This window comes from Onychomys torridus, chromosome 18 (assembly GCF_903995425.1).
Source record: "Onychomys torridus chromosome 18, mOncTor1.1, whole genome shotgun sequence".
NCBI classification, from domain to species: Eukaryota; Metazoa; Chordata; class Mammalia; order Rodentia; family Cricetidae; genus Onychomys; species Onychomys torridus.
The window spans coordinates 56,370,035-56,393,295 of NC_050460.1; the positions used below are offsets into that span (position 1 = coordinate 56,370,035).

Here is a 23,261-nt window from a genome sequence, read left to right on the forward strand (position 1 = left end):
GTGACTAGGCCCCTCAGCCACAAAGCCCAGCTGAAATGGCCCCTGTTGCCATGTGTTACTTATTTCATTTTCTCTGTTGGCAGAAATCCCGGCCACTAGCAGTTACCTGAGCCTGGGTACGGAGGCACATGAGTAGACGTTGATGCTTGGCTTCCCCAAAGCAGTATGACCATGGGCTACACAAACTAGGGGTACCCACTACAGGACTGTTTACACAAATGAAGGAAAGGGTTGGGAAACGGTTAGTCTGGACCAGTATCTGAAGGACAGTCTGCATGCAGATGAAGCCAAAGGAAGCTGGGATATACTGGATCCCCAAGAAGGATTACTGGGAATCCTGATGGGGAGAGCATCCCTGTGCAGAACAGGCCTGTGCTGCTACCACTCTTGGGGTAGGGGTGATTGGTGGCTTCCCAGGCAGAGGTTCACCAAGCGCATGTGGGCCCCGGAGGAGCACAGGACAGTCCCAAACATCAAGCCTTAGCTACCTCCCTTTTTTTTGGGAGGGGGGGTGTTTCGAGACAGGGTTTCTCTGTGTAGCTTTGTGCCTTTCCTGGAACTCACTTGGTAGACCTGGCTGGCCTCGAACTCACAGAGATCCGCCTGGCTCTGCCTCCTGAGTGCTGGGATTAAAGGCGTGCGCCACCACCGCCTGGCGGCTACCTCCTTTCTTAACCGTCCGCACTCATAGGACCTCCAGAAAAGGAGCTGTTCCTTAGGTCAGGGGATGAGAACAGCTCTGCTGCTCTTTTAACTGAGGCCTTTTTTTGGTGGATGGTGTTGGGAGGTTGAAGCCATTTATATTTCTTTATAAGGAGTCTTGCTATGTAGTCCAGGCTGGCCTCAAACCAGCAATCTCAAGGTTTGGGGCACCTCTTCAGTTCTAAGAGGAGACTAAAGTCCAGTTAACTTGATATAAGACATGGTTGTTCATCTTGAGAATTGTTTCAGCTAGGGTTTCTGTTGCTGTGATGAAACACCATGACCAAAAAGCAAACTGAGGAGGAAAGGGTTTATTTGGCTCACACTTCCAGGTCATTGGAGGAAGTCAGGACAGGAACTCAGGCAGAGCTGGAACCTGGAGGCAGGAGCTGATGCAGAGGACATGGAGGGATGCTGCTCACTGGTTTGCTTCCCCTGGCTTGCTCAGCCTGCTTTCTTAAAGAACCCAGGACCAGCAGCCCAGGAATGGCACCACCCACCATGAGCTGGGCATTGCCCCATGGATCACTAATTGAGAAAATGCCTTACAACTGGATCTCATGGAGGCATTTCCTCAATGGAGGCTCCCACCTCACTACTGGCTCTCGGTTGTGTCAAGTTGGCACCCAGAGCCAGCCAGTACAAGACCTTTACAGCTTTGACAGCAAAGCTGTTTGTTCTTTCATGTGGAAGGAGACTACAAGCCCGCCCCTGGGGCCTGTGTGGTGGGGTATCTGGCCAGGCGCATCTGAGCATGTGCCAAGTGGAAAACCAAGGCCTCTGACATAGGTGAAGGACTTGGGTCCCGCATGAACTCCAGATTATGTGTGTACTCATATTTGACTGGTTAAAAAAAAAAAAAATCTCATCTTTGGGAACTGCTGAGCTCAACCTCTTATCACAGATGAAGGGGGTGAGACAGTGACAAGTTGGCGTCCCGCCCAGAGTGTGACAAAGGGACAGAGAGTGGTGTTCAGAATGCTAGGGCGGGCCAGTGTGGGACAGTGGATTCCAAGTGAGTTATGAGAGGTGGGAACAGAGTGGGAGAACCCCCGTCACAAAGGTCCAGATATTATCCTTGGAAGCTCAGTCGGGATGCAGAGAGGCTACAGAAGGATGCTATTAAAAATGAGCCCCAGACCTTGCATGCATAACCAGGGACATCTGCCACTGTGTGTCACCAGGTGTGCAGAAAGGGAACCAAATGGCTGACCTGACACAAACCCCGGCGGCTGGCCTCCTTGAAAAAAAAAAAAAATCATTCCAGGAGCCAGTCTTGGTTCGACTACCGTAGGTGCTGGCCCCTGGAGGCCGTACTAGCAAAGAAGACCCCTGGATTCTCAGGCCAACATGCTTGAAAGTTGTTGGCCTCCACCCCTTGGTAAGAAATCCACGTGCAGGCAAGCCCCACCCTGGGGTAAAGGAGGATTGTGGCATTGAGTACATTTAGAGCCATCTGAACATGTCACAGATGTCCAAGATACAGCTGCAGCCCACCCTCGGGACTGTTACCTAGCCTCAATGTGGCTGACATGGCTTGCTACAAATCACTGGTTCCCACCACCAAGCAGTAAGATTCCCACCTTCCCACATTGCACAGGCTTCTGTCAGAATCACATGCTCTGTGTTATTTATATGAACGAATGTTCAGATGAACCCCAGCCTCCCAGAAAATGTCAATTTCCATAGTGAAAGAGCCCTTCAGAGAGCTGAGTGGTTAAGCCCTGGCTGGCCTCATAGCAACTACTGACCATAGTACTTCCACCATGGCTGCACCATTGGTGGCTGGAAAGGTAAAGGTAAGGGAGATGTCCTGCCAGAGAGAATATTAATCGTTCTTTACCGAGCTCTGGCAAATCAATAGTACCCTAGGGCTCGGTCCATGTGTGAAAGGACAAAGCCTCGCCATCCCCACTTCCACCCCAGCAAGCAGGCTCTGGCTTACTTGCTTGCTTGCAGCTCCTTCAGACCCCAGGATCAAAAGAAAACATGTTGTGTTGGGCTGGTGGAGTCCCCACCATATCACCCCGAGAAGCAGCAATGACCCATGAAGCCAAGCAGATGTAAATGGAGAAGAGGCGGGAGAGATAGCTCACAGACTGAGTAGGGCACAGACGGAAGGTTTAGGGGGGTAGGCAGCAGCCTCACAGAAGAAGATGCCCTACAAGCAAAGCAGAATATGAACGGATGTGGAGTGCTGTAGTGACAAGGCTGGGAGGCCAGGCAGAAGGCCAGCTTCAGCCCTCCCACTCACTCTTCTGTCGCATGGCTTCAAGACTTAACAGCCTGGCATAGCATAGCTCCCAGGGCAGTTATGCATATCCACTTTACAGAACTTCGGTGCTCATATACTGACAACCCACCCAGCATCAGGAAATCTCTGGAGGACAGAAGGAAGTGGCTGGCTCGGGGACTGCCATGACTCTGAAGCCCTGTGTCCTCCATGAGCTTACAGGCCAAACGCACAACAGTGCCCCCCACCCCACCCCACCCCCGCAGGCTTTTCTGAATCCTACTGGGCAGGTCCCGGGAGATGGGACCGTGGGGTGGGGACAAGTGTTATTTGAGACACACCATCTCCCAAGAGACTCAAAATGATGGCCAGGGTGGTTCTGCAGTCCTGAAAAAAAAAATAGAGGGGTCACCAGAAAACCTGAGCTTGAAACTGCAGCAGAGCCAGAGGAGCCTGGGGTATGAGGAGGAGCCCGAGATAAAGGAAGATCCTGTGCTTCCTAGACACCTAGTCCTACCCCTTCTGCCGCCTGCCACCCTGTGAGCGAGGTGCGCGGGTTCCATGACTTCTTGAGTCACAGATGCAAGGCTTAGTCTGGTCATGCAGGGTCCCCCAAGTCTGCGAGATGTGCCAGCAGGGAAGTAGTTCAGACAGCTGGGGAGGAAAGGAGTCCATTAGGCACACAGAAGCTGAGGCAGTCTCAGGGATGGTCTTTTGGCCCTTCCTACAGCTACCCCTAAAGGTCTCTACAACTGAGCTCTTCCCACAGGCGTTGTCTTAAGAGGGCTGACCTCTGGCCAGCAACTGTTCACTACTGCAGCACCTTTAGAGAGTCCTTCCGCCCCTCCTCTGAGCCACATCCCACTTTCTGAACACTTCCTGGGCTGACCTCCGTCCAAGGACCACTCCTGCCACATCCCAAGTGACCCACTGGGGCTAAGAGAACCGTCACCTTTGCCCCCAACTCTGTGCTTCCCATCCCCCTTACAGGCCAGGGGAAGCCCCCTAGCCCGCCCCTGAATGGATTCCAGTGTCTCTATCAAGGCTCACACAGCTCTGAGACCTCCTCCGTCTAGTGTGAGAGACATGGCCCCGTGCACTCAGGACATGCTCAGCAAGCCTGCCTGCTCGATGAATTGAAGAATATGTGCTAATAGCCATATCTGATACAGAATTTGGAGTCAGAAGCAAAAGCCCCAATTATGACATCATCTCTATGAGAAGTGACAGCTCCGTTCCCACAGTCATCTTTCACACTGCATTTTCCAGGAATCCATTAGAGCTAATTGTTCTCCCAGCAGAAGGTAACATTCCTAGACCACCACCCACCAATCTCCCTTTCCAAACATCACATCCAGATCTGGTTCATCCTTAGGGGAAGTTGCTGGCTCCCTCGGGTGTCGCTGGGCTTGGGACCCTGCTCTCCGTTTCTCAATTTAGACCATGCCAAAGCCTGGGGTTACTCACTCTCTAGAGTTTCTCCTGTATTGATTGTATCAACTCTAAAGAATGAATTTGCAAAACATAGTCTTCCTGCTGGATGAGTCTCGGGATGATAACAGGGACCTCTGACCACCCTCCCCTTTCCACACATCCGTTTCCTCCAGCAAGAGCCAGGGCCTCAGAGAACATGGGGCCTGGGAAGCAGGTTTCTGTGGGATACCCTGGAATTCTGCCCCCAGGCCACTGCCTTGCACGGGACTGCAAGCACACAGCCCCTGATGAGGGACTCGGGGCACATTTCCTACCTCTCCAAGGCTCAGTCTCTCCATCGTTAAGATGGAGATAGGAAGGCGTGAGGGTGGCACAGGTAGAACCTCGGCTGGAAACATCATTATTGTCACTGTCACCGCTGGGGATGCTGCTGGTGCCCTGGGTCCCCCTTAATCAATGCCAGCCTCGCTCACTGGCCGGTATCTCAGTTGATGAGGATATAAAACTGACTTAGGCTTATCCCGGAACTTGGCTTGTTTCACTTTATCTTAAAGTGATGATGGGCAGTTCTACCTGCAGTGACTCCAGGTGGGGACAGTTACCCCTTTTAGAAATAAGATTTGTCCATGTCCGGGGGAGTACATTTGGACATGCTCCTTAAGGCCCAAAGTCACTGTGCACATGACATGTCCTCAAAAAAGAAGAGAGGCCAACAGTGGGAGGGACCAGAGACCGTGCTCTGTCACTTGGTCACAACTCTGTCCCACGATGTCACCCTCATTCTATGTGCTAGACTGCCTGCTCAGATGTGGCCGGACACCCACTGCATGTGAGCCCATAAAGCCAGCGGTGGGTGGCAGGGGTGGGGTGGGGTGCAGAGACAGCAACCGTTCCAGGCTGTCCCTCCGCAGGTGCCGCATGGCAGAATTAAGGTTTCAGGGGACTGTGTGAAACCCAGACTCACACTGAAGAAATAGCTCCCCATGGAATACTTGAGCTTCTGAGTGTGGGTGTGGAGAGACCCGGGAGCTAGCGCTGTTTCAGATATGTCCGGTCCTCAGAGTAGGTATGGAGGAGGGTTCCGCATCCCCAGGCTTCAAGGAGGCTAGGCTGGGCACTGCCTCAGCCCTCGGACCACATATTGAGGCCATTTGAGCATCGTTGCCCAGAGGAGGGGTCCTGAAGCGGGAGGAAAACCCTAGATACTCAGGGCCAAGTAGACGGCCAGCTGGTTCTGGGGAGATGAGTGAAGACGGATTTGACCTATCAGATGCGGTCTCAGGGGCTGGCACCAGGCGGGCAGTCTCAGGGGGAAGCGCCCCCTGGCGGGGCTGTGGGTCTTAAGTTCTCTCTCTGCTCCCCGGGACTAACACCAGCACTTCCCTCCTCACCACCCCAGAGCCGAATGGCAGAAAGCCTGCGCCTCTTTGACTCCATCTGCAACAACAACTGGTTTATCAACACCTCGCTCATCCTCTTCCTGAACAAGAAGGACCTCCTGGCAGAGAAGATCCGACGCATCCCACTCAGTGTCTGCTTCCCGGAGTACAAGGGTCAAAACACGTACGAGGAGGCTGCGGTCTATATCCAGCGTCAGTTCGAGGACCTTAACCGCAACAAGGAGACCAAGGAGATCTACTCCCACTTCACCTGTGCCACCGACACCAGTAACATCCAGTTTGTCTTTGACGCAGTGACGGATGTCATTATACAGAACAATCTCAAGTACATTGGCCTTTGCTGAGGAGCCAGGCACGGCCTGCTTGCCTGTGGCGAAACCCGCGGGGTGTCGGACCCCAGCTCATGCTAGAGAGGCCCAACCCCAGGGGCAGAAAACGGGGCTTGAAGAGTGTGTCCCCACCCCACCCCCAGCCTCTGCCTTCTTGGCCCTACGTCTCAGCAAACATAAATATATTTGGATAGATTGCTAGGTAGGTAGACACACAGACACGCGCGCGCACACACGCACATCCGGAGATGGCAGAGTTCGCCCAAGTGTCGAGGTTTCCTGAAGTCTTACGGAGCTGCTGTGGCGAGTTCAGTTCCGAGGCCGTCTTGCCCCCTTCACTCTGCCTTCCTGAGTCGGCCCCACTCTGCATGGGGGTTCACATTGGACTGCCCCTGGGCGGGGAGAGGCCACAGGACTGGGGCCAGGTCCAGCCAGCTGTGCCCATTGCCTGGAAGAAGGCCAGCTCACCAACTGAGCTCCGGACTGGGGACTACCACTGACCAGGAGGGAGGCCCAGAGCAGGGACTGTTGTACCTCCCCACCTAACCACACCCGACTCGGCCACTCTGCACCACGTGTGTCCGGTACCTGGGACCTGCGGAAACAAGGGACTGTGCGAATCGGACCTCTAATCACTGGTGGCTCCTTTTAAACAGCTAAAACGTATGCAGCGAAAATTAACCCAGGAAAATGAGTGGCATCGTTTATTTCAAACTAGGCCAGCTGGGTTTGCAGCTCTCCCTCTGCTGGTCTGATGTTTTATAAATGGAAACCTGGTTTTTCTTCTCTGGCATCTTTTCTTTTTTTTTTTTTTTTTTTTTTTTTTTCCTTTTTTTTTTTTTTTGCCAAATTTTATGTTTCGCAGAAAAAAAAAAAAAAACTACAGTTTCGGATGTGATTAACTATTCTTTTTTAAATGCAGATTTTCAAAACACATTTCATTTCAGGTGTCCCTTTTGTGTCTGGCTTGCTGAGTATAGAAGTTGGACGATTCTGCTCCTCGGCTCCAAAGAATTCTGGGGCAAATGGCACCCCGACGCCAGCCTCATGGGACATATGTACATAAGCCTCTGCAACGTCCTCTTGTAATTGGTGCCGTTTTGCGCTTCGTTTTTATTTAAGAAAAATAAATGTGATGTATTTACAGAAGGTTCTTTACTAGGAGCGAATGAACAATAGCTCACTGTCTTGGTATTTAAAGTGTAAATTATCTATGGCTTTGCCAAAAGAAGGGAGGGCAGGCAAGAGAAGGCACACTCCCTGGTCCCCAAATCCTCCAAGCCTGAGGTGGGCTGGCAGCTGCTCAGACTCCTGTGAAGGCACAGCCAGAGTTGTGGCCTGAAGGAACCCCTGCTGGGACCTGGGACCCTGCATTCCAGGCCTCCTAGCCCCAGGGCACACAGACACTGGTCTGGAAAGAGCCCTGGCTGTGTATAAATACAAAACCCCTGCTGCCAAGGGGATGGCACTCTAGAGCCCTTGCCAAATCTCTCTCGACCCTTTGTTTGGTACCCTTGGGCCCAAGGTCAATGTACAGAATCGCAGCCAAGGAGTTGAGATGTACAGAGGGAGAGAAGAGCTGATAACCGTATGAAAGTCAGAGATTGTCTACTTTAAGAAAATAAAATACCCTGAACGGAGCCAAACCTTGTCCCTGTGTGCTGTGTGTGGCTCGTGTGTGGCTTAGCTCGGTGCCATCTAAAGCAGCTAGAGACACCTTCCACGCCAGGGGTCTCTCCCACTCCTTCCCCCACGTCCACATACATGCACAGGTAAAGTCATTTTGGAATGGATTTAGAAAGGAGGAGTTACAGAAGACAGTAAACCTACCAGGCCCTCAGAGGACAGAAAGTTGCAAATGATGATGGTTCTGACCCACTTCTGCGGGTCCCAAGACCCCACCCAGCACTGGCCCTGTTTACACAGATAAGCTCTTCGGGGGTGTCAGTTGGCTTCCCAGGAGGAAGAAAGTATAGGACAGATCCTCCACTGCCCACTCAGTGGCTTTTGTGCTCAGAGGTACTTGGGGTGGTAGATCAGTGCCCATACAAGTCAAGGAAGTATGCCCGACAAGCAGGTGCGGTCAGACTCTGTACACTTACAGTAATACTCCGCACCTCCGTGGGTGGCCAGTGGTGACCACCTTAGACTTGGGGAAGCATCCCAAGATCAAGGTCAGGAATCAGGCAGTCGGGGGAATTTCCTCAAGTCAGTGGAACTCACTGTTCTTCATGGGGAACACAGGAGGAGTAGGGTGCTTGGATCCCCACCCTGCACTGCATGTGGATGGAGCAGGAATCCAGGAGGCGCACAGGATGCCCCTGAAACTGTTTCCTCCAAGGAGAACTCCAGACAGAGCCCCGAGTGTAGGACAACCGACATCCACACAAACGTACTCAGATACAAACACACAGACTGGGGTCTCTGGTCCACCTACCCTCCCACCTATGTGGGAATCTCCTTCCCCTGTCCTCATGTCACCAGCCGCAAGAACCCTAGGGGGGCTCTTGTTTAAGGAGATAAAATGTTCAACTGTAAGTCACTGAGACGTACTCTGTGCTTTTAATACCAGCTGTGAAACAGAAACCAGATTTCGCTGTGAGCATCTTTAACCTAAAAATACACAGCTGAAGGGAAAATAGAAAGATCCTGCCTCCCTGTGTGCAGGGAGCAGAGGAGGCCTGACCCAGCAAGTGGCTTTCCTCTAGAGCCCTGTGGGCACCTCCTCGTGATCCCTCCCAGCCCCTGTATTGGTTACTTGGCCTGTTGGCCTTGGTTACAACAACTGACAAAGGCAACTTACTTTGGCTCACAATCTGAGGTTCCAGGCCATCGTGTTGGGGAAGTCATAGCAGTAAGAGCAGCTGGTCACATTGCATCTGTGATCAAGAATGGGAGAGCCCAATGTGCCCCTTTTTATTCCATCTAGAACCCAGTGTGTGACATGATGCTACCCAGAATCAAGGTGGGTCTTCCCTCCTCTACCTCCCTAATCTATATAATCCTTCCCAGGGTTGTCCAATGGCTAAGCTAATCTATACTGACCATCAACAAGCATGCCCAGAACCTTATCTCCCAGGAGAGTCTAGATCCTGTCAAGTTCACAGTATCAACCATCACATCCTCCAGAGACAGACCTCCATTCCGTGAACCATGCTGGGCTCTCTGTGACAGTTTTTCCTTCCTTCCTTCCTTCTTGCTCGCCAACCTCATAGGCCTAGATATTTCCATCCTTCGGGATCAAGCTTCAGTCCACCTCAGCCTGTCTGAAAGTCTTATCCTTCCCCATGTCTCCACCTTCCCACGCTTACCCACTCCAGATCAATATAATAATAGCAAGTTCCACTGATTCATCCGCACGGTACTGTCTGACCTTCTCCCGGTGGCACGGGCTAACCCCAAGAGGCCCATGAGAGACCTACAAGGTAAACACCACTAGCCAGCTTTGGCAGGGAAATGGGCAGCAGGACTTATCAAGGAAGTGAGTGAGAAACTGATGACAAGATTTAGCTGAAGGGACTGGCCTGCCCTCTGAGGGTGCTGCCTAGCCTCTCCCAAGACACACCGCCATCCGGGACTACCACCTTCCTCAGTGACTTGATCAGTCACGGATGCAGGGCATCCACGATGGTTCCAGTGATGCTGGCCGCCCTCAACAGCTATGCTCTACACCACACTCCTAAGAAGCTGAGGTTGTTGATTCTGCTTCACAAATGAGGAAACGATATGGAAAGATGGCTCAGTTGGCAAGGGGCTTGCTGCTCAAGCATGAGGAGCAGAGTTCAACTCCCCCAGCATTCACATGGAAAACTGGGCCTCGTGGTGTGGGTTTGTAACCCCAGTACTGGGGAGGTGGAAGCAGGCGTATCCACAGTGCTTACCAGCCAGCCTAGCCTACATCCCAGTCAAATACCCTGTCTCAAAATAAGATGGACAGCTCCCATGGACCAAAACCCAAGGTTATCAATGGACACACACACACACACACACACACACACACACACACACACAGACCTTAACAGGACAACTTCTCACCACCCAACAGCATAGCAAATGACTTGGCCAGTGTACAGCGTCTAAGGCTTGTAGTGGTCTGTCTAGGCCCTAGATAATAGCAGACATCCACAACAAATGGGCAGAGAGTGGGCCCAGCTGGCACAGGGGTGAATGTCATGGAGGGTGACATTGCACCATGAGGATGAGCAGCCGCCAGAAACTGGATAGCACTCTTAGGGGACTCATCTCACTGGCAGAGGCCTCACAGGGAGCTTCAGGACCGGGATAGTTCCCCGCATCAGGTGCCAGCCAGAACAGCGTAGAGTGTGGCCCCAGGGGACCCAGTCCCTGTGGTAATTGCATTGGTAATGGGCTATTTTTGAACCCTAGGGGATACTGTGAAAACAGAATGGAAGTAGCTAAGAAAGCCTTCTTGGCCCAAGAGAAGTGGTGAGGGTAAGTTCTGGAGCTGTGGCCAGTCTTGCCGGGCTAGCCAGGTGAAGGATCTGTCCTGCTGGAGGTGCCAGGGGGTAGAGAGGATAGGGGTGGCGGTACCCAGAAACTATTGACAGCAGCCCAGAAACCAAACAGGTCCTTGTAATCAGTCATTGTCCTAACTAAAGCCAGGGACAGGAGCAGCTTGGACGGCAGGCTGAGGACATGGGGTTGGCGTCAGACACAAGAGGAGGGGCGGGGGGCTTCCCAGACTACCTCTTCAGCCGCCGGGGAAACCGAGGCAGATGCTGCTGCAGAAGAACAAGGGGTGCCCAGCTGGGGCTGAGGTATCCTAATGAAGGGCGAGTTTCTCCAGCAGCCCTTCACTTCAGGGAATAGCCGGTCCCTACAGGTTCGGCTCCCTGTGGAAACAGCTTCCGGATCTCATTGGAGCCCAGACAGTATGACTCCAGGGAAGCTCCCTGCAGCATTTTAGTCTCCCCAGGTTCAAAACCGCATGCAGATATCTTCCTGTGGTGCCCACTGGCCCCACTGAGATCTAGACGTGGTCCAAAGCTAGGGAATGATTTCCACCGATGGTGGCTGTACCCCATCTCCAGCTGTTTGTGGGTATGTCTGGTTAGAAAGGATACCTGCATTCACCACCAGACCCTGACCCAAGGCCAGGCAGCCCACATCAGGACCAGAGATAGTAAACTACACTGCCACCACTACATCTGGGCCAACATCTGAGAGCCAGGCTCAACAGGAGGGAGTTAGGTGAGAAAGGACCAAGCCAAACTCATCCAGATAACCAGTCAATGCCTGAAACAAAGGAGGACCTTGGGTGGGAACTCACGGCCACCAGTTTCTGGGGAGCCTGGCCTGGCAGCCCCTTTGTGGCTTTTATCTCTTCTGTTTTGGTTTCTCCTCTCAACAGGGCAATCCCTTAGGACCTAAGAAGCCCATCACTGGGACAGGCCCTAGTCCTGGAGCACCCCCTGCTGGTTATTCTAGGAACAAGTCAGACCTTGGTAGCACCAAAGATTCAGAAGGGAAAAAAACCTACAGGTACATCCACCTGCTAAACAATATTAGCTACACACAAGATACTCTAGAGGCTGGTGGTGCCATGGGAGCAGCAGGCATCAAGGATGCCATGGCAAAAAAAAAAAAAAAAAAAAAAAAAAAAAACCTTCATTGTGGCCATGGACAGGAAGCCTCATAACATATGTTTCAAGCTGGCTAAGCACCCTAACAAACAACACAGGCTCCCAGCAACTAGCTGCCGCCCAAGGTTACAATTGATAAGAGAAATGCTGAAGTAGAAGTCCATGCCACACCCAGAAGCCCAGCTAGGACACCGTGTGAGATACAGCCACCCCCGCAAACCCAAAAGCCACAGCACCCAAGTGGTCCCAAGATGCCTCTCGACCCAGGCACCTACCACACTGCCTTCCTCCCTCTGTCCATTTTCCCAGCCACCACCCCAAGCCCTTGCTGCCAACCCTTCCACCAGGCTGCCTTGGCCTCCCTCCTGGAGACTTCATCCATAGTGATCGGCACCCATCAAGGCCTAGGGCCAAGAGCTGATGCCGCGGTCTCCGAAAAGGCTGTGTTCACTGGGCTTGTCTGCACGGCAGATGCCCTGCTCATGTTGCTTGGGTTCTACAGGGAGATGGGGAACATCCGAGAGAGCCCAGAACACCAGAGCTTTCAGAACTTTGGCAGGATTGATCGGTAACGTCTAGCAAGATGGGCAAAGTTCCATTCAAGGTGTGACCTTCACAAACTAAAAGTACAAAACAAAGCCTCCTATTTCCTGGAAAATATGGCAGGATGTCTTCACGAGCTCAGGATAAATGGGGCTATCTTTTGTTGCAATCCCCCACCTTGGGGAAGCACAAGGGAATGGCTGGTGAGGCCGACTTCCAAATGAAGAACTCTGGGGTCAACAAACGAACCAATAATGAGAAGCGACCTACCTCGGTTAGTTTTCCTGACACTGTGATAAAATACTCTGGACAGAAGCAGTTAACAGAAGGAAGGGTTTATTTGGCTCAGAGATCCAGGAATAGTCCATCGTCACAGCAGTGGGAGCTGGAGGCAGTGTCAGCAATCGACACATTCACAATCAGGAAGCAGGGAGTGGCCGATTCATGTGTTCAGCTCACTTTTTCCTTTTCTCCAGGATCCCAGCCCAGGGCATGATGCCACACACAGTGGGTGGGTCTTCCCACACCAAATAACATGCCCAAGACAGTCCCACGAGCGCATGCCCAGAGCCCATTTTCTAGGTGATTCTAGGTCTCATTGAGTTGGCAATGGAGATTAACCATCATGCTACCCAGCCAGTCCAGGAAAAAAAAAATGATATTGTCAGTGCAGGTGATCAACAAGCACGTGGGATCTGGGACAACTCCTTCAGGTTAACGAGAAGTAGAAGAACTAATTGGCAGGGTGGATGCCAGCTCCCCAGAGGCACTGAGCAGAGAGGAGCCTGAGGTAATGCCGAGCAGAGAGATGTTCATTCTCACTGGTCACACCCGTGGGCAACACCATACGGCGGTGATCTACCACAGCACACCACTGGGCTAATTCACAAAGATAACACTGCCTGGGGGAGGGTAGGCTGGGAAGCAGTTCTGGCATCCTGCAAAGGGAAGGCAGGCATGCATCTAAGGCCAGCATCACCTCCCCTAGCAGACTCTAGGGGCATCCCTCTTGTGAACCAGAAAGGTCTGTGCGGAGGTGCTCATTACTCATTCCTCCTGCATCCCAGAAGTAGAAACAGTCAACATAGGAACATGTCACAATATATTCAAGAGCCAGGCATGGTGGCACACATCTTTAATCCCAGCACTTGGGAGGCGCAGGCAGGCAGATCTCTGTGAGTTCGAGGCCAGCCTGGGCTACAAAGTAAGTTAGTTCCAGGATAGCTAGGGCTGATACATAGAGAAACCCTGTCTCGAAAAACCCAAAGAACAAAACAAAACATAATACATTCAAATGACAAGAGCGTGCAGTGAGAGTATAAGTTGATACAACATGGGTATGTTTCAAAATTATAATATTGGGGCTAGTGAGGCGCTCCCCAGGCAGGAGCACTTGTCACACCATCCTGATGACCTGAATGCTATCCCTGGAATCTATGTGTTGTTGTTGTTGTTTTTAAATGGATGCAGTAGCAGGCATCTGTAATCCCAGCATTCCTAAGGTAAAAACGGAGGGTGGAGCCGGAATTGCCCAGAACCTTACCTCTACAAGGTGGAAGGCGAGAACCAACTCCCAAAAGTTCAAAAGTTGCCCTCTGCCCTCCACACACAAATCATTGCTCGCTCTCTCTCTCTCTCTCTCTCTCTCTCTCTCTCTCTCTCTGTCATCATCATCATCACCATCTGTGATACTGTGTGGAAAGAGTTGTACAACACATACACAATAATACTTTTCAAAATTATAGTGTTACTTCTTGGGGTATTTTTAAGTTGCAAGGGGATACATGCAGCAAGACCCACTTGGCGCAGACTTAAAATATGCAAAGTAGCCATACACACACACACACACACACACACACACACACACACACATATATATATATATACTTTTTATATACTATATCTGTGACAAAAATCCATGTACATGTTGTAGGGTTATATTCACTAAATTGTTAGCGGTTCAAGGAAGATGAAGGGAAGGGTACTGTGTGTGGAGAGATGCAGAGAGTACTTGGACTGTATCTATGCCTTAAGTGGATACAACCAGATGTCCCTTGGCAGCTGAATACACACACTCTCTTAATGTGAATCCTAGCCTTCAAAAATCATTTATGATCCAGCAATGAAACACTAAAGAAAAGCACTCAAAACCGAAATAGTATAGACTGGATAGTCTCATCTTCATGAAGCTGAGAGCCATAAACTGAACTAGGATGTAAACTCCACGACGGAGTATTTATTGGTCAGCACATGAGAAGCCTGGGTTCAATACCACTACCCCCAAAAGAAAAAGAAAAAAAAAAAAAAACAGACAGCCCAGCGTGTGGCCTTACCGACTGAAGAAGTCACCCTGAGGAAGAGGAACCCAGAATCGGGAAAGGCTTGGGAGGATCCAAGTCTTTTTATTTGTGTTCATTTGTTACAAATTAAACTAAATATTCGCTTATTTGCATTTTTAGAAATGGATAGGCCTCAAGGTATTCTCTTACTTCTGAGCTACACTCCCAGCTTTGTAAAATACATTTGTCCTGTTGGAACAAAAAGGTAACTTTGTTGCTGCCACTATGGTTTTGAGACAAAGTCTTACTCTGTGGTCCAGGCTGGTCCTCCTCAGCACTCAGGAGTAGCTAGGGGTACAGACCTGCCCCGAGGTCATTTTATTTGTTTTTCGTTTCTTTTTTTTTCCCCCAAGACAGGTTTCTCAGTGTAGCTTTGCACCTTTCCTGGATCTCACTCTGTAGCCCAGGCTGGCCTCCAACTCACAGAGATCCGCCTGCCTCTGCCTCCCGAGTGCTGGGATTAAAGGTGTGTGCCACCACCCAGCCCGAGGTCATTTTAAAAGGGGGGAAAAAAAAGTACCAAGGACTGTGATCTGCAGCCTTGCACGAAGTGACCTGGAGGGGAAGACCATAGACAGTCGAATACCAGATCCCATGTGCAATGCAACCTTACCTGCCGGCAGCTGTGCCAGATGCTTGTATGCCTGGTGTAGGTTCTCCCGGCAGGTGATCTGGTGATCATCCAGCAGGTGTGACAGGGCTAGGATGATGTCATGCTCTAAGAAGCCAGTTCTAAGGAAGGGAAGATGGGTTTAGACATCAGAAGACCATTTCGTGTTTCTTTTCTTCATTGTTTTTGTTTTTGTTTGTTGTTTGTTTGTTTTGTTTTTCAAGACAAGGTTTTCCTATGTAGCTTTGCGCCTTTCCTGGAACTCACTCTATAGCCCAGGCTGGCCTCGAACTCACAGAGATCTGCCTGCCTCTGCCTCCCAAGTGCTGGGACTACAGGCGTGCACCACCACCGCCTGGCTTTTTCTTCATTTATTTTTAAAGATTTGTTTACTGTATGTGTTATGGATGTTTTGCCTACATGTATCTGTATATTTCACATGTGCACCTGGTGTTCAAGGAAGTCAGAAGAAAGCCTGGAACTGGAGCCACCATGTGGGTGCTGAGGACCAAACCCAGGTCCTCTGCAAGAGCAACGAGTGTTCATAACCGCTCTTCCGTCTCTCCAAACCCAATTTCATTTGTCTTAATAGCCAAAGGCTCTTCTGTTGTGTAAATACACTGCATTTTAGCTATCCGTTCATCAGTTTATGGGCATCTGGGTTGTTCCTATGTCCTGGATATTGTGAATGGGGCAGCTCTTCATCACATGGCTGATCAGTTATCTCTACCATAGGATACAGAGTCCTTTGGGCGTGAGCTCAAGAGTGGTATAGCTGGATGGTGTGGTAGAAGATCTATTTCTAGCTTTTTGAGGAACCACCACACTGATTTCCACAGTGGCTGCATCCAGTTTGCACTCCCACTAGCTGTGAAGAAGTAGTCTTCTTTCCTTATAGCCAGGCTAACTTCATCATTTTCTTTTTTTTATCTTAGCCATTTTGACAGGAGTAAGTTGAGATCTCAAATTAATTTTAAAATGCACCCCCCCCCCATAGCAGAGGATGTTGAGTATGTTGGAAAATGTTTCTCAACCATTTGTATTTCATCTTTTGAGAACTCTCTGACTAACTAGTTTTATGCCTCGTTTTTTAACTGGGCTGGTTTTCTTGGAATTTAGTTTTTTGGGTTCTTTGTATCGTCTAGATATGACTGGTATAACTGGTAGATCGTTTTTCCCATTCTGTAGATTGCTTCTTCACGTGAGTGGCCATTTTCTTTGCTGTATAGAAGCTCTTTAGTTGCATGAGGTCTCATTTATTAATTACTGGTCTGAGTGCCTACCCTATCAGTGTCTTTTTCAGAAAGTCCTTTCCTGTGCCAATGAGTTCAAGTATAGTCCCTGCTTTTTCTTCTATCAGATTCAGGGTATCAAGACTTATGTTGAACTTCTTGATATATTTGGAGCTGAATTTTGTGCTAGGTGAGAAATAACGCTATTGTTCCGTTCTTCTACACATAGCTAGTTTCTTTGACTATCACCATTTGCTGAAGATGCTCTTTTCTCCAACGTGTATTTTTGGCTTTTTTTTTTTTTTTTTTTCAAAAATCAGGTGGCTATAGGAGTGTGTGTGTAGCAGAAGTTTCAGGGAGAAGAACTGAGAAACTCTAGGCCTATAGGCTGAAGACAGATGCCCCAGCATTACAGAGGAACTCTAGGTGACTGGCCGGGCAGCCAGATGTCTCTGTCATTCTAGATTTTTGCAAGTTGCTTACAATGCTCTTCCTATTTACTTAGGTAATATTATATCCTTCTGAGGGTCTTTGATGGAGTTGAAGACTAAGATAGTTATAATTATAGCTTTCCTTAGTCATGATAAAAGGTAAATTAGATATAAAACTTTAGACTCGCAAAATAGGATAGATGGTAGAATATTTTCTAGTTTTGCCAAATTTAAATAGACTTGATATTATAACTACTTCTTTCTTGATAACTGCTTTATTATATATAATTTTACTATATTAAAACCTTCCCTTTTGATTAGATAGAAAAGGGGAAGTGCTGTGGGATGTCTTTCTGTATGCTGTGAATATATGCTGTTCCCACTGGTTAGTAAATAAAGCTGCATTGGCCTATGACAGGGCAGGATGGAGCCAGGCGGGAACATCCAAGAGAGACAGTGAGAGGAAAAAAGGGGGGGTGGCGGGGAGACGCTGAACTGCCATCCAAGGAGCAGCATGTGGTGGGATGCAGGTAAAGCCACGGGACATGTGGTGATACACAGGTGAATAGGAATGGGTTGATTTAAGATGTAAGAGCTAGCTAGCAAGAAGCCTGCCATAGGCCACACAGTTGGTAAGTAATATAAGCCTCTGAGTAGTTATTTTATAAGTGGCTACAGGACCGAGGGGCCAGGCGGGACCAGAGAAACTTCTGCTACATGTGTGCTTACCTATGGGGTCTCATATTCCACTGACCAATGTGTCTGCCCTTATGCCAGTACAGTGCTGTTTTTATTACTATAGCCCTGTGATCTCTGAAGAGCTACAGAGAAGATCAAGTCAGTGGCCCTGCTGGAATCCGTGCTGACTCAAGCCAGAGAGATCTTCCACCTTCTAGAAACCTGGGAGGCCGTAGACACAAAGCGCAGTGGCTTGTGGGGTGGCAAGAATCACAGCCCTCTCACTTTTGAGCAGTGTCTCTGGATCCTTCTAGCCTGGGTTCGTTTCGCCGATTCGAGCATCAGTCTGGCCACCTTGAAGTGGCACACGGCAGCAGAAACCTGTAACCCACCTTGCCTACACAGTGGAGCTGAGCTCACCCGCTGTTCTCCAGCTCTGGCTCTCGGGGAGATTTCACAGCCCTGGCACCCCCAGACTCTTCCCAGTCTTCTTGCCTTCTCCCTGACTTATTTGTTTGCTTGCAGCCCTCTGCTTCCCTCCAGACCCCATGGCTGCCCTCTATGCTTGTTATAGCAACACGTAAATTAATTAAATATTAGGTAAGCTGATTAAATGAAGCATTATCTTTATTTCCTCTTGAAAGAAATTTTGAATGCTATGTAAAAACTCAAATGAGCCTCTTAAAGAAAGTGAGATGACTGTAAGATATTCTACATTTTTGTGGGCAGATTACTGCAATTGTGTGTGTGTGTGTGTGTGTGTGTGTGTGTGTGTGTGTGTGTGTTCATCTTAGTGTGCTTTTGAGATACATGTTGCAAATCAAACTGGTGGTTTAAGCAGAGAAGTCCATAGAAACCACCACCTGATGGACCCATATCCCAGAAAAGGCCTGGGTCTCACACGGGGATCCGCAACTGTCTTGCTTGTAGTTTTGAGTTAATTGGGCGATTTAAAGGAAATACATTGTTTCTTTTATTCACTTGACTGTGAACCATTTCTTTGAAGTAGACAACAGCATCTGCAAAGGAGTCTTCTGAGGTCACACCTGTCGGGGTGGGTTCTAGGAATAAAGTCATGCCTGAAGCTCTTTGCTAGATGTCCAGCACAAAGGACCTGCCCGGCCAGTCATGGCGCCATGATGTTGGGTGAGAACTTCATCTTAGAGGATGATTTGCATTGTTCTGGAAAAAGAAGATGCTAGCAGGACACACCCACTCCAGAGCTGCTGGGCTTCCTTCTCCCCGCACCCACCATGATTCATTCCACACTAAGCATTCTTTGCACACTGGCTGGCACGCCTCTTGGTCCCCGGTTCTCAGGGGATTAGGACAGGAAGATCACTTGTACCGAGGAGTTCTGGGCTAGCCCGAGTAACACAGCCAGGAGGGAAGGAGAGGGAAAGGGAGGGAGGAATGGTGGGAGGGAGAGAAGCCAGCAGGGCACTCACTGGTAAAGCACACACTTAGCATGAATCCCTGGGTTCAATTCCCGGCATCAAAGGACTTAAAAAAAAAAAAAGATATTTAGGAAGAAAAGGAAGACCAGTGGAAGAGGGGATGGGAGATAAAACCGGGTAACAGAGGGTGTGGGAATAAAAATACCTGCTTAGGAAATACGATTAAATTTATGGTTTTATACAATGAATATTTGGTAACAATACAAATTTTTAAGATAAAAACACCCAGGAAGAAAAACTAAGAAAGTCGTTTGACTATAAAGAATGTGGTTCCTCCTGGGAGTCTGACCACGCTCCAGATGAGTATGTGGACAACACAAATATGTGGACTTGGTGTTGGTTGGTTGGTTGGTTGGTTGGTTGGTTGGTGCTGCTGTTGTTTGGGATGGGTTGGCACACGAGTGGGACGGTGGACCTGGGAGCAATGGGAAGTGAGTGTGATATGGCTGCATTGCATGAGATCCCCAAGTAATTAATAAAAAAAAAACTACATTGGGGGGGTGCAGGCGGCGGTGGCACACTTGGGAGGTGGAGCCAGGCGAATCTCTGTGAGTTCGAGGCCAGCCTGGTCTACAGAGAGAGATCTAGGACAGGCTCCAAAGCTACACAGAGAAACCCTGTCATGAAAAACCAAAAAAAACAAAAAAAAGAATGTGGCTCCTTTGCTAGCATGCCAGTCAAAGAACAAGGACCAGAATTCTCAAGGAGGTGTTGCATGATTTGACTACTCAAGGTGCCAAGATGCCACACTTAGGAGGCCATCTTTGTCCCTCCTTGTCACTACTTATGTGACATGAGGGTGAAGTTTCAACACCAGGAGTTTGGGGCAGTCACTTGGGGCTTGGTGAGCCACTGGCCATAGTAATAAAATCACCATTGAGGGCTAGAGGTACAGTTCCATTCCAGAGTACCCGATTAGCATATACAAAGCCCCAAAGTTCAATGTCTTTTGTCCCAAAAAAGGTAGGTAGGTAGGGAGGGAGGGAGGGAGGGAAATAAAGAGAGAAAGAAAGAGAAAAAGAAAAGGATATAGCACGTACTGGGGAGCGGGGAGTCAACATTGAACTTGGAGGTGGAATTTAGAAACCAACATTTGGTGGGGACGATTTCCTTCCTCATCTACTGTAATGTGCAGGGAAAGGGCTAAGTTTAGAACCCTACACTGAGCACATTTGGGAGGGACAACTTTAAGATGTATTCTGGCTCAGTTTCAGGGCAGGGAAGGCATGTCAGTGGGACCAGCTACTTACTATCTGTGGTATCAGAAGCTTATATCGCATACTTGCTTATATCCCAGCAAATTGGGAGGGAGAGGAAGAGGCCGACTCCAGCCAGAACCCAGGCCTGGCTGTGACCCATAGAATCCATGCTGACAGCTAGGCTCCATGTTCAAAAGGTTCCACAACCTCCCCCAGACAGTATCCGGAGCTTCCTGGGTGGGGGCACAGGTAGGTCAACGCTACTACAGTCTGTCTCCAGCTCCAGAGCACAGTGGTCATCCTCTCTCCCCTGAGGTTTTCTTAGCCAAAGTAAGTGACACCAAGAGATTTGGCTAGGTTGCGGAGCGGGAAAGGGTACCTCACCACCAGGATCTAACATAAAACTAGTCTAGAATAGAATCTGAGTACAGCTCCAGGGTTGAGCACCTGCACAGCATGCCTGCGGCCCTGGGTTTAATCCCCCAGGACCAAGAAAAGGGTTTGGAACAGACTCCTGTTCTGCGTCACAAGGACAACCAAACCTACCCCACAGAGAGAACTGTCGTCAGCAGATAAACGCACCACTTGAGAGCAGTGCTACCAAGAGAAGTTAGAGCACTCGGGTCATGCACGTGGGTCTACCCACGGCGAGTAGTACAATGTCTAACTGTGACCTTGATTTTCATTAGTAGTTGCCCACCTGCCTACGTTATGGGTGGCCATGATGTGCAGCACCTCGGTGGTCTTGATCCGTACCAGGTTATCATCATCCTTCAGCAGGGCCTTCAGGCTTTCCAGGCAGCCTGTGGAGACAGGAAACCTTTTGAACATTTGCCACTCCCCCCCAAAAAATGGCTAGAAGTCAACATGTGACCTGATGTTTGCTAAAAGGAAAGTATCAAACTTTGGGTTTGGGGGAGTCAAGTAGGTGGACCAGCATCTGTTAGTAGAAGGGGATCAAAACCAGGGACCAGCTCTCTTAATCTCTTCATAATTCCTCTCTCTCTCTCTCTCCTCTCTTCTCTTCTCCTGTGTGTGTGTGTGTGTGTGTGTGTGTGTGTGTGTGTGTGTGTGTGACTTTTTTGAGACAGTATCTCACTATGTAGCCCTGGCTGTCCTGGAACTCACCATGTAGACCATGCTTCTGGCCCAAAACTCACGAGATCCACCTGCCTCTGCCTCCCCAGTGCTGAGATTAAAGGTGTGCACCACTACACCTGGGGTTGTCTGTGCCAGTTGTTACTTTGGGTTTTTTGTTTTTATTTTGTCTTCTTATTGTTTTGTCTTTTTCTTTTTTTCTTCTGGAACTGGGAACCGAGCCCAGGGCCTTGTGCTTGCAAAGCAAGCACTCTACCACTGAGCTAAATGCCCAAATCCTCACTTTTCCTATTCACTCCTCCTCTTGTAGTCAGCCCTGGCGTTAAGAAAATTGCCCTTGACATTTCTTTGATCTCAGGAGAGACATGAGGTCAGATTGGAAACCTGCCATATGCATGCTGCTCTTGCAGAGGACCCTGAATTCAATTCTCAGCACCCACATCAGGCAGCTCACAACCACCTATAATGTCAGCTCTGGGGATCAGACACCCTCTTCTGACCTCCACAGCACGTACCTTCACAAACACATACCCACCCACAGACACATACACATAATGAAAATAGAAAAGGTAAAATTTAAAAAAGAGACATTCCACAAACTGGTCACATGCATGCCCTTGAATTGGCTAGATCCAGGGATGCCAGATTTGGTGTATAAAGATCCTGCTTAAATTTTTAAAGATTTACTTATATTATTTTAAATTTTGTGTGTGTGTGTGTGTGTGTGTGTGTGTGTGTGTAAATAAGTTTGTGCACATGAGTGCAAGGACACACAGAAGACAGAAGCCTCAGATGCCCTGGAGCTGGAGTGGCAGACACTTGTGGGCTCTCTGATGTGGGTGCTAGGATCTGAACTCAGGTCCTCTGGACAAGTAGCAAGTGCTCTTAATCACTGAGCCATCTCTCCAGTCCCTCCTATTTAATTTATTGGTTGGTCAACCTTAGACTCACACCGCTCCCCTGGACACTGATTTGCATATCTGTAGATTGAGACTGTTCCCTGTCTTGCAGGTAGGATTGCACTTAGGGGTACTGCTGGCCTGAAATCAGGCTTAATAAGTAGCCAGTCTTCTGATGCCATCCACTGTCTGACCCACACCAGGACCCCAGTCATGACCACCTGGGGTGTGACACTCTCACCTATGTTGATGGCCTCATAGACATACTCAGGATCGTGCATGAGGTCACACAGAGCCACTAGGGCTTTCTGCCTTGTCTGGAGATTCTGTGATTGCAGCTCCTCATTAAGCTTGGGCAAGGCCCGACAGCCATAAGCAATGGCAGCCTTTGTGGGGTCGATGTCGGGAGGCATATACGTGGAGATCCGGGCATGAGCCATCTTTCCACACCTGCCAAAGGGCTTTGAAAACGAAGCTCTATAGAAATCACTGATAAAAGGAAAAATAAACAAACAAACAACCTGTCGTTATTACTATTAGCATGTGGAACCCAGCCATCTCAGCCTCAAAACTGCTGGTGAAGATAAACACGAGCGGACTCTTTCACCTCGATTTACAGATGAGCAAACAGAGGTGACAGATTTCTCAAGGTCACAGCACTGGTAAGTAACCCAAACTGCGAATCTCATTCCTTAATGACAGATGAAACTGCTTGGGATACTTGATAGATGGGTTCCTTGGTCACAGGCACCAAGAGGAAAGACATTGGCCAATCAAGCAAACACCAAGATGGTTTCTCCTTTGATGTTCCTGCTTAACCGGTGGCATCCATAACTAGTACCTAACTGGCATCTAACTCAACCACTGCATAAAGAGTCGCCCACATTTATAAGTAAGGAAACAGGTATTGGCTAGGGAGTTAGTAAAAGCAGAAGCTTTTCAAGCAGAGGTCTTGCTCCTTCATGTCAAAGACATGCATTCACATGCTTAGAACACATTCACAAGAAGGGATGAAGGTTAAATAATGATCTATTATTATCTCCCCACCCGCCCCCCCCCTACACACACACACAC

General features: G+C 49.3%; 2 protein-coding genes across 4 annotated transcripts in view; one reads left to right on the forward strand and one right to left on the reverse strand.

Moving 5' to 3' along the window:
* The window catches only part of Gnaz (G protein subunit alpha z), a 50,976-nt gene extending 44,075 nt beyond the window's left edge, over window positions 1-6,901 (forward strand). For all 3 annotated transcript variants that reach the window (XM_036167986.1, XM_036167988.1, XM_036167987.1), the window contains one exon: window positions 5,769-6,901. In XM_036167986.1, the coding sequence (XP_036023879.1) occupies window positions 5,769-6,113 (345 nt within the window). In that variant the 3' untranslated portion in view covers window positions 6,114-6,901. The remainder of the gene's footprint in view (window positions 1-5,768) is intronic.
* The window catches only part of Rsph14 (radial spoke head 14 homolog), an 81,182-nt gene that overhangs the window by 52,928 nt on the left and 4,993 nt on the right, over window positions 1-23,261 (reverse strand). Inside the window, exons 3-5 of the mRNA XM_036167989.1 lie at window positions 22,429-22,676; window positions 20,891-20,993; window positions 15,197-15,315 (exon numbers count right to left, since the gene is read on the reverse strand). Coding sequence (XP_036023882.1) covers window positions 15,197-15,315; window positions 20,891-20,993; window positions 22,429-22,627 — 421 coding nt within the window. The 5' untranslated portion in view covers window positions 22,628-22,676. The remainder of the gene's footprint in view (window positions 1-15,196; window positions 15,316-20,890; window positions 20,994-22,428; window positions 22,677-23,261) is intronic.